This window comes from Aquarana catesbeiana, linkage group LG11 (genome assembly GCF_042186555.1).
Source record: "Aquarana catesbeiana isolate 2022-GZ linkage group LG11, ASM4218655v1, whole genome shotgun sequence".
NCBI classification, from domain to species: Eukaryota; Metazoa; Chordata; class Amphibia; order Anura; family Ranidae; genus Aquarana; species Aquarana catesbeiana.
In genome coordinates, this window is record NC_133334.1 from 55,909,027 (window position 1) to 55,921,061 (window position 12,035).

At 40.5% G+C, this 12,035-nt stretch overlaps 1 protein-coding gene across 15 annotated transcripts in view; it reads right to left on the bottom strand.

The window, feature by feature from the left end:
• PPFIBP2 (PPFIA binding protein 2) overlaps positions 1-12,035 on the bottom strand; it is a 346,167-nt gene that overhangs the window by 54,895 nt on the left and 279,237 nt on the right. For 14 of the 15 annotated variants that reach the window (XM_073604444.1, XM_073604445.1, XM_073604446.1 and 11 more), the window contains 2 exons: positions 8,906-8,959; positions 6,711-6,852 (listed from right to left, as the gene is read on the bottom strand). In XM_073604444.1, coding sequence (XP_073460545.1) covers positions 6,711-6,852; positions 8,906-8,959 — 196 coding nt within the window. The remainder of the gene's footprint in view (positions 1-6,710; positions 6,853-8,905; positions 8,960-12,035) is intronic. The other variant, XM_073604447.1, reaches the window with a different exon arrangement.

Below are 12,035 nucleotides of genomic sequence, written 5' to 3' on the forward strand. Positions count from 1 at the left end.
TTTGTTTTTTAGGACACCTACGCTACTCAGGCTTTGTTTCTGTATCTTTGCTCTGTCAGGAACAGATGAACTCTCCCCAAAAAAGAAATGATATTCCACGTTATAAGCTGCACTTACACAAGCAGAATGCCGCTTGACATTTTTAGTTTTGAGAACGTTTTTTTAATTTTTCAGATAGTGGGGTCAAATTGATGTACATTTTTGAGCCATAGTAACAAGAAAATTCAGAGCAGGATGGAAAATTTTCTTGACCAAACAAATTTCTAACAATGTATGTGGATTTTGTTTGGGAATTTGCATTCATTCCAAAATTCTATCTTAACAACAAATTACAATTTTGAAGTACATTCAAATGACATTTGTAAAGGCATTGCATGTATTGGGGAGTTTTCATTCAAATGTTCATCTGAAAATCTACTAGTGTATGGCCAGCTTCACAGTTGACTCCCTACCTTCTTCTCAGATGAAAACTGCCAATTTCAGTTTACCCCTTCCGAGGAGATCTACTAAAGCTGGTGCAGCTGTGCATGATAGTCAATCAACTTCTTGCTTCAGCTTGTTCAATTGACCTTTTGACAATAAAAACTGGAAGCGGATTGGTTTCTATGCACGGCTGCACCAGATTTTACACTCTCCCATTTTAGTAAATCTCCCCCTATTTGTCACTGGGATAGGATGCAAGGGTTCATCTTCATAGACAGCAATTAAAAACTCTATAGAAAATTCTGTTTTAACCCCTTCCCCACTTTATAAAAACCAAAGAAAAGTTTGACAGGAGTTGGCAGACGAAATATCCGGATGTTATTGTGGGTCTGGCAGGGGTTAATATTCTAGTAAGAACTAATTATACGTAAAAATCTGTGTTTTAAACAGTTTTACATTCCTGTCAGTCATTGGGCTCATTCTCTGGCTCTACTACAAAGGGCTACAGATAGGCACTGCAGTCTGTATGGAGAAGTGAATGACACCAAAGTCATCTGGTAGGAAGCAAGGATGGGGGAATTCTCTAGCCTCATGTTACATGCAGTAAGAAAAGCAGCAGTTGCCTAATGGGTTTTATTATTCCTGAAATTTGTAAAAGCGGAGGGATTTTCAAGAATGCTGTTGAAAGCTGTGAGGGGTGGTGGAAGGAGATGTGGAGTCATTAAAATGTAATAGTCTTTCTTCACACTATCTCTTTGCAGAGCTGTAAGCTGATAGGGCTAATCCACACAGGTGATAGATCTTTTAGGTTGTGTGTATGCAGGTAGTGTGATTAGAGTTGCCACCTCATCCCTTTAGGCCTGATTCACACTTATGCATTTTTAGTGCTTTTTGCATTTTGCAGATTTGCACCAGAGTCCATTTATAACATGGTTTCCTATGGAACACGTTCTGTAGTGCAAATCTGCAAAATGCAAAAAGCACTTCAAATGCATAGGTGTGAATCAGGCCTTAAACCCGAACACCTTTGAATTACACAGGTTCTGAGGCTAATTAAGATAAGGCACCAAGTGAGTTTAATTACCACCTTAATCAGCCACAGAACTTGTGTAATAATATGTGTTCAGGTTTAAAGGGATGAGGTGGCAACCATAAGTGTGATCATCCTACGAATATCACCAGCGACCAGCCTTGATCGCTAGTGTCAGATTGCTACATGTGGTAAACAATAAAGTGTGGACCGTAGTAGCAATTCATTTTTGCCCACTATTACAAATTTGTGATTACTACTCATAAGGTTGCATGCAGTAGCAATTAATCGCACAAACTATTATTTGCATGCCATCATAGTAGGATTATCCCACTAACAAATTTGCCCATGTGCTTCCAGTGTAAAGCTGGGCATAGATGTCTCGATTTCTGGCCAATTCCTGTGACATCAGCCAAAATTTCAGCCATGAGTGGCCCTATAAGCAGCATCAGGTTTAGCAAAAGTGGATTTATAAATCATCAGTTTCAGGGGAAATACGCCCCATACCAGATACACTGCTCACTTTCTTCACAGGATGTTTTACTATGTGTCTTTAAATCTTCTCTTTTAAAGCAATAGTAAACAGCCAGAAAAAAAAAAAAAAATTGGGCCCCCCTGCAGGTTTAGGTCATAATGCACTAGTATGCACCACTGTCACAGTTCCCCGGCGCTTCCATTTTCACCTGGTCTTATTTCTGAGCACACAGATTTCAGCTCTATGAATGGCAAGGGCTGCAATACCGTCACTCCCGCACATGTGCAGGGGAGCTCCGGCAGGAAGCTCTGAAGGTACGACATGTGTATGCCATCCCTTCAGAGTGCATGTGCCGTTGACGTCACCAGCTGCATGCTGTGTGAATATCTCCTAAACGGTGAACGTTTAGGAGATATTCACGGTACCTACAGGTAAAACCTTATAGGCCTACCTGTAGGTACAAGTTAAAAAGTGCACTTTACTTCTACTTTAACATTCTCTAATTCATTCAAGACAACTGCAACAACTGCAATCAATCAATCATGCAACAAGTTTGTTAGTATGTGATGTTGTACATACTCATACACATTATATCTACGTATACTTTTTTTGATTATTGCTGCAGTCCTGATGAAGGGGGAGTAGTGTTCTCCGAAACACTTTGTCTTTTTTCTATGATTTTATTTTTAACCGCAATTAAAATTATCTTGGACTTATGTGGTTTTGGCCTGGCACTCCTTTCTGTATTTCTATGGTTTGATCTATCAGATGCGCCATTGTTTAAGTGTTCAGGCATCCATGATTGGATGCCCCATAGACTTCCTATGGGGCATCCGTTGTCGGCTGTTCCTCTTCTACCTTAAAGCCGGCGGCCAGGAGCCGATCACGTGACTAGGTGCCCTGAGAGTAGGTAAGTATTCTACAGAGTAGATAGAATAGGATTTAGAAGGTGGCTGAGAGCAGTTTTAAGCTTAGTTAGAGAGCCTGGAATTCCAATTTCAAGTAGAGCTATAGGCAAAACTTTTTTTTCATTTTGGATAGAGCAAGGGAGGGTTACAACCCCTGTCAAATTTTTTTTCACCACCTGTGCCCCATTGTGGAGATCTCCCTTCACCTTCTGTCCCATAGCCAAACAGGAAGTGAGAGGAAATCCCTACAAATTAAGGGATTTCCTTGGGGACCCCCAGGTCACCTGAACTAGTGTCCCCATTGGAAGATTTACGTTGGGTACATGCGGTGAGCAGTTCCAATTTTTCATGTTGGCTCTGTGTTTGGGGAGCATACACAACCTCTACAACTAAACCGGCACTTGGTGGTCAGAGGTATAAGCTGTGGGTGAGAGTGGTAATATTTTATACCTTCTATAGTATTATTTTATACCATGTATGGTCAATTGAAATTGGATTTGTTGCATTGCTCTACATGCTGCCACACTAAATCATCAGGTATATGTCCCAAGCCATCCTCAGGTTGGGTAAATGCCACACGCATGCTGTGTTAGCCACCACAGGTACAGTACCTATCACTGGGGCGCTGACGCTTCTGTTGAAATCTTCAAAACAATTTGCCAAAGGAAGTAAAAGAAAAAAGGCAAAACAGGAGGAGACTTCAGAAACATAAAAAAGGAGGAAAGGAAAGCAAACAACCAAGCCTAAAAATTTGGAAAGAGGCAGGAACTGAGGACTTGTAAATAATATATTTATGTTTCCTGATGAATAGAACGTGATGGCTAAACGATTAGCTGGGGCTCCTGATGAAGAGGAAGAGACACTTCAATTGAGTGCACAGGTTGTGTTAATTTAATGACATTGAAGTGTATGTATAGCTAAAGCTTAATTTTTTTTGTTATAGAAGGTAATGGTTAACGTGGATGTAAACCCCATTCATGAAATCTGACCTGGGCATATACAGTTAGGTCCATATATATTTGGACCCAGGCACAATTTTAATACTTTTGGCTCTGTATGCTACTAGAATTTAAATTAAAATGAAACAATCCAAATGAATTTAAAGTGCAGACTTTCAGCTTTAATTCAAGGGGTTGAACATAAATATCAAGTACAAATTTTCGGAACTGCAACCATTTTTATACACAGTCCTCCCATTTTCAGGGGCTCAAATGTAATTGGACAAATGAATATCATCATAAACAAAATGTTCATTTTTAATAATTTGTTGAGAATCCTTTACTGGCAATGACTGCCTAAAGTCTGGAACCCATGGACATTACCAAAGACTGGGTTTCCTCCTTTCTGATGCTTTGCCAGGCTCTAACTGCAGCTGTCTTCAGTTTTTCTTTGTTTGTGGGTCTTCCTGCCTTTAGTTTTACCTTCAACAAGTGAAATGAATGCTCAATTGGGTTGAGACCAGGTGATTAACTTGGCCATTGCAGAATATTCTACTTACTTTCCTTCAAAAGCTCCTGGGTTGCTTTTGCAGTGTGTTTTAGATCATTGTCCATCTGTACTGTGAAGCGCTTTCCAATCAACTTTGCTGCATTTGGCTGAACCTGGGCTGACAGCATATCTCTGAACACTGCAGAATTCATCTGGCTGCTTCTGTCATAACATCAATAAACACCAATGACCCAGTGCCACTGGAAGCCATGCATGCCCATGTCATCACACTGCCTCCACCATGTTTTACAGATGAAGTTGCGTGCTTTGGATCACGAGCTGTTCCCAGCCTTCTCCACACTTTTGTCTTCCTGTCATTCTGGTATAGATTAATCTTAATTTCATCCGTCAAAAGAATACTTTTCCAGAACTGGTCTGGCTTTTTTAGATTTTTTTTGGCAAAGTCTAATCTGGCTTTTCTGTTCTTCAGGCTTATGAATGGTTTGCACTTTGTGTTGAACCCTCTGTATTTGCTCTCGTGAAGTCTTCGACAATGATACGCCCATCTCCTGGATAGTGTCCGTCACTTGTCTGGATGTTGTGAATGGGTTTTACTTTACCATAGAGAGGATCCTGTGATCACCCACCACTGTTGTCTTCCGTGGACGTTCAGGCCTTTTTATGTTGCTGAGTTCACCAGTGCATTTTTCTTTCCTCAGAATGTACCAAACTGTTGATTTGGCCACTTCTAATGTTGCTGCTATCTCTCTGATGGATTTGTTTTGTTTTTGAAGCCTTACAATGGCCTGTTTCACTTGCATGGAAAGCTCCTTTGAACGTATAATGTAGGTTCACAGCAAAAGATTCCAAATGCAAATACCACACTTAGAATTAACTCCACACCTTTCACCTGCTTAATTGATGAAGAAATAACGAAGGAGTAGCCCACACCTGGCAATGAAACAGCTTTTTGATTCAATTATCCAATTACTTTTGGTCCCTTGAAAAGGGGGGTGGCTATTCTTAAGAGCTGTAATTCCTAAACCCTTCCTCTGATTTGGATGTACATAGCCTCAAACTAAACCTGAGAGTTTGCACTTTCATATATCCATTATAGAACAATAGCTTGAATATGTTTTGGTAAATACCTGAAAAAAAAATTGTGCCTGTGTCCAAATACATGTGGACCTAACTGTATATCTGTAGTGTTTACTTATCTCTCTCCAAAGTCCCGTGTCTTTCTGCTGCTCCATTCCGCTGTTATCAGCATGATAACTTCTGCAAGTTCTCCGACACAGGAGATAAAAACAGCTGAAATATTGACACTTTGGGCCCAATTTGGACATTTTCCCTTAGGGTGTACTAACTTTTGTTGGCAGCAGTTTAGACATTAATGGCTGTGTGTTGAGTTATTTTGAGGGGGACAGCAAATTTACATGGTTATACAAACTATAAACTCACTACTTTACATTGTAGCAAAGTGTAATTTCTTCAGTGTTGTCACATGAAAAGATATAATAAAATATTTACAAAAATGTGAGGGGTGTACTCACTTTAGTGAGATACTATAAGTGTGGGTTTACAACCACTTTAAAGCTCCTGCCTGTTTTTTCATTTTTTGTGTCTCATCAGGGAAACTTCCCTTCCTGTCTTGGAGAAACAGGAAGGGAGGGTAAATCCCATCTTAGACAGCGGTCACCAGAACTGGTGTTCCCCCTGGAAGATTTACCCCCACACTTCTGTTTTGGTAAGTTCTAAAATTTTGGATTTCCAATCTCTCTTGAATTGGAAAGCAGGCAGGGGTTTCAACAATTCCACAAGACACTATCAAACATCTTTTGAATTCTTGGCTAACACAAAGGGATTAGTTTACTAAAAGCAAATGGATTGTTCACTTTGCAAGGGAATCTTCTAAGAGCTTAGTCTGTGTGGTGAATGTGGTGAAGTCGCACTTTCCAAGGAATATCCAATCACATGCAAGGAAAATAAAAAACAGCATTTTGCTTGAACGTGATTGGACGATGGAAGTCAGTGGAGCTTCACCTCATTCACTACGCTCTGGGGAAAAATTCACTTGTAAACTGCAAGTTCCCCTTGAACGTAAATAGATTTGCCTTTAGTAAATCAATCCTAATGCATGAATGTATTGCAATGAATTGCTGTAGATATATACCATTCTTCATACTGATTTTATAGAAAAAAATTGTTTACTATTCTTTGAAATACAATAATACAATCATTTAATAATTACATTATTTTACAAAGATAGATTTTGCTAATATCATATATATATATATATATATATATATATATATATATATATATATATACACACACACACACACACACACACCACATACACACACACACACACACACCACATACAGTATATACACAAAGCATTAATAGGCATACGTCCTGATAGAAGAAAAGATTTTTGTCTTACATAAACTTTGTATTCCATTTGATTCACTGTTGATGTGCAAAGCATTCTGGGATGCGGGTTTCCTGTAGCTGTCATGTGACCCATTTGGCGTGGCATGAGAGAGTTTCCCGGGCAAGGTCTGGTACCTGGGATCAGCTTTACTCTGACATGAAGAAATAAAGAGCAATTAATATGAGAGCATTTCATATGCATTGCCAGGTCCCAATTTTAGGTGGCAGCAATGGGGAACACCAAAGAAATTGGAACAGGCCCTACGCCAAATATTTGTTACTGGGAAGATCATATAAAAGCGGTTGTCTGGATTCTGTCTTATCCAGTGGAGGAAAATGCAAGATCTTTTTGTGGAAGTGAAGGAAGGAGACAATTAAGTCAAGATAGAAGTTCTAACCTGTCCTCATTTAAAGTGTTAAGCTAAATACTCAGATGAAAGAGCTGTTTTACCTGCCATAGATTTGTATTTCTATCCATCCAGTCCTTAGATTTGCACTATGTAACTATGTAACTATGTAACAGCCCTTGCCCTCCACACAGCCCTTCCTGGTAGATCAGGAGATCTGATTTTTCGCTACTACAGTTCATACAAGTCTCCTCATTGTGTCCACACTGACTGGACAGTGAAATGAGAAGCAGTGGACCGTTGAGCTCTCTCTGTCTCTACACTCCTATCCGCATGCTACTTGCACTGCAATATAACCAATTAGCTTTTACTTTCTCGGTCTGAACTCTGCTGTATAGGGACTGCCAAGGAGCCGATACCAAATTCAGGTACTTACTTGCATTTAGAAAAAATATATTTAATCACGTATTACCGAATACAGAGCTGCATTGTTTGTCTTTTATATCCAATTGGGTGCACTGATAGGGATCAATCTTAAAGTGGTTGTAAAGGTAGAAGGTTTTTATCTTAATGCATTCTATGCATTAAGATAAAAAAGCCTTCTGTGTGCATCAACCTCCCCCCCCCTAATATTTACCTGAGCCCAGCGATGTCCAGGAATGCCTCGGTTGTCCTGGACTCTCCCTCCTGATTGGCTGAGACACAGCAGCAGCACAATTGTCTCCCGCTGCTGTCAATCAAAATCAGTTAGCCAATGAGGAGAGAGAGGGGACGGGGCCTAGGTGCAGCTCCGTGTCTGAATGGATACACAGAGCTGTGGCTCGGGTGCCCCCATAGCAAGTTGCTTGCTGCGGGGACACTCAACAGGAGGGAGGTGCCAGGATCTCCAGGCAGGGACCCGAGAAGAGGAGGATCTGGGCTGCTGGTGCAAAATCACTACACAGAGTAGGTAAGTATAACATGTCTGTTATTTTAATAGAAAAAAAAAAACAAGACTTTACAGTCACTTTAAGCTAGCCATACATGGCTATTTTCTTTCATTAAAGCTGGCCACAGAAGGTTCAAATCCTGCTGAACCGACTGAGATTCGAACTATGTATGGGCAGGCTAAATGCACCCAAGTTGATCAATCAACTTGGGTACAACCAGCCTGCTGAAATTTACATGTGATTATTGCTTGCGGCTGTTATATCTCCTGCGGGTTCCGATTTAAAAGGAAAAAATTGAATTCTCCAGATTGGTACCACTAACAAGCAGCAATTATCTTATCAAAAGATGTGAGTATTTTAGTTCAGAAATGTCAACTTCACATTAACAAACTTGGACAGTTGGCCGTGGGACAGCCACCATCTTTTGTAGTCCAACAAGTCAAAGCTGAACTCCAGGCTAAACAAATATTGAGAGAATAGAAGAGCCATGGGTATTTTTTCTTTAATTTTGGTTTTATGTGTGTATTTGCTCCAGATCTTTGCAGTAATCCAGGGTGAGGTAACTCCTGTATAAGAGTTTACTGTAATAAAGACCGCTCACTGCTGCTCCCGCTCCTTGTGCAGGTGACTAGTCTTGTCTCCGCCCCCTCCTGTTTTATACAGTCTGTGGTGGGTGGAGCTTCTGGGTCCCTCCCACAGCTCTGCTCTCTGCACAGGCTATGCACTATACAGCACAATGATGTCACTTCTACTTTTACAAAGTAATATTAGGGTTTATAAAAGCATTTGGTCCACACAGTGTATTTATATCCTTTGTGACTATTAACAAATGTATATAAAATAAATAATGCTTGGAGTTCAGCTTTATGTTAAGTACAAACAATACAACAAATACAACATGACAACAAAGTTTTATAAAGTTAATATACCTCCGGAGTTACAACAGGTGTTACAACAGGCTCTGGGGTTTCCCCATCATCATGCTAGCCAAAGTCAAGGAAGAATGAAGAAAAAGTGACAAAAAATCTGTTAGTACAATGTGTTGATAAAATATTTGTGAATGGTTAGATGATACACATATCACAGTCACCAGGGATGTCTTGGCACATCCCTATGTACTCCATGCCTGGATGCAATGACTTCAGTGGTATTCAACCCTTTTACTCCTTAAGACCTCAAGTACCGCAAAGGGGATTTTAAAAGAGAACTCCGGTAAAAAAATAAAAAAAATAAAGTAATAACAGTGGATAAATTCTTTTGGTTGGGAAATAAGACTTAAGTTTTAGGACTGTAGGATTACAGGAAGCACAGCTCTGAGGAAGGGGGTGCGCCTTATGGCGTCTTCCGACTTGCATGTGGTTTTATACAGCATTTTTGTGAGCAGGCCTGGACTGGGAACAACCAATAGGCTTAGGCATTTTAGACTGTGCAGCCCATTCTTTTTTTTAAATCAAATTACAAGAATAACAACAAGAAGAATAAAAATAGCATCTTGCTATGCCCATAGTGAATCCTAAGTGACTTATCTTTATTCCTCCTCGAACGGGTGGTCTAGTTTATCAGCCTACTGTCCCTCCTTGAGTGCCGGCATTCTCTAATGAGCGGGGCAAGACGTGACCCTGCAGTGGGAGGATTACTAGATCAGAGTATGTTCCTGCCCGTGTCACAGTCCCTCCCCGGAGTCCCACACCAGACCCAATATGGAAGTCAATGACATCATTTCCGCCCACGTTCCATGCTGGTTTCACTTCCTAGTGGCCACAGGATGCCCAGAGAGCCTGCAATTGGATGGTACATCCCCATGGATGGCGCTAAATCTGATGGACTGACTGGGGTAGAACCCCCTACCCTCCGCCTTACTGAGCTTGACACTCACTTGCACTGTGTAAGTGTATTTTAACTTATGAATTGTTAAATCTCTGCCCTGAGCTGGCGCTTCCTGCTCTCCCCCTTCTTGTTTCTCACACAGAGCTGGCTAACTCCAAGGATAGCTGCCGCTGTTATCTACTTTTTTCTCCATGAACATTCATTTTTGAACTGAACATTTATATACCTGATGTATATACTACATGAACTAACTGTTTATCACTATGGAACTTCCTTTATGTTTATTCAGCTACTGACTTTGCGCCAAAATTACTGTCTTTTTTCCAATATGGAAGTAGAAAACAGAATCTGGCTACATGCACAGTGTAACAGATTTTGTTTTTGGTCTTCCTCTGCCGATTTTTACAGGCAGCTACCATTGATCCTCGGCATCATGTTCCGCGGTAAGGCCTAAGAGAGAACAGGTCCAGTAGGACTCAAAGAACCCTTCTCGGTCGGTGTCACTCCCTAGAGGCCTACATGGCTTGAGGCTGACACGCAGATGAGAGCCAGGTGAATGATATATGCGATATAACTGCATATTTCATGTTGCGCTTCTCACCCCCTGGAGCTCTGTCACATTAGCTAGCTCTTGTTAGGAATGCAGCCTGGTGTGTCCTGTGGCCACCAGGTGTTTGCGTCTTCCCCTTTGTTGTTTTTTGGAGAACAGGAAGCCTGCCTGTGCCAATATCTGGATTCGGTGTATTGCTGATACAATCCAGGCATTGCATACAATGCAAATTGATCCAATGCTGGGCCAATGCATATCTTTGATTTCAGGTTATTAATGCAGCTGCTGGAAATGATGTGAATTTAAAAATCTAGTGATCAGGACCCAACACTGCATATGTCTCCTGGTGAAATTATCTGGAGTTTCCCTTTCAATTCAAGAGTCTACAATTCTTTGTCAACTTGTACGACTCCAAAGTTGCACCAACTTTGGTGCAACTTTGGATGGGTGCAACATGCATTGTATAACATTTATGACTTTCATGCAACTCCTGAGGGTTAACATTGCAGTCTATGGCCCTCAAGTTGCTTGAAAGTCAGATCAAAGTAGTGCGTGGACTACTTTGAAGTTGCTGCAACTTTAAGTCACACATATATGAATGGTTATCATTGGAAAACACGGGGAACGTCTTGTCAAGAGGCTTTGATGTCCAAAGTTGCATGACAAGTCACACAAGTGTAAATGGAGCCTAAAACAAGTTGCAACAGTATAACTTGGACTCTACTTAAGTTCAACTGAATAGCAAGGACGCTGGCTACAGTTGGTCCTCTTGTGTTTTAAGTATAATTGACAATAAAGAATTATGGACTCTTAAGATGAATATTTGACACTCCCTCATTAGATTTCACTTGGGTTTCTCAATTGAGGTGACCCCCCCCCCCCCACACACACACATTGTTGTGAAGCTGCCAAGGTCATTCTATCAACCCTTACTGCCAACTTTCATTTGATGGATGTAAGACAGGAGGCCAGTGCCTCCCATCTACTTTTTCTTGGACCCTCTGGTTCACCAATAGCCCAATAAAATGCCTTGGAGCAGAAGCTAAACTGTTATATTATTCCACACAATTTTCCATTGTATTGATATCTGCTGTACTCTACCAATGATTTAACATAGTCAAACATTTTAGGCTGCAGAAAGGCTGATGGCAGTGTCCATAAATGGAATTACTGGATAGGATGTCTGCTGTGTGTGGCCTTAAATCTCTCCTCTTAATCCCTGCCACATATCTGATAAACCCATGGCTCTAGAATATATAATATTCCAGAAGAGAAAACGTTAAATGCATAGGTGCTTGAGGTCAAGAGTAAAAGGATTGCAATAATACCACATATCTATTAGCTACATTCTTATTAATAATAATGAAGACATGGTAACATGCTGCTGGTGTCACACAACAAACATAAATACGACTCTCTATTTCCCAACACACATACACACATAATGGTGAGCAAACTGATTCACAAATCGGGGAAATTGAAAATTCACATGAATATGCATGTGCAAATTTGTGCAATTTGCTCATTTTCATACAAATCGCAATTGCCCCGCTTCCTGATTTGTGTGGATTCTCTGTAACACCGAAATATTCAAGCAAATCAACGATTTGATAAACTGTTTAAGAAAATTACTTTAGGTTATTTCAGTCCTGTATGGAAGGTTTTGCAGACTCTGATGCCCA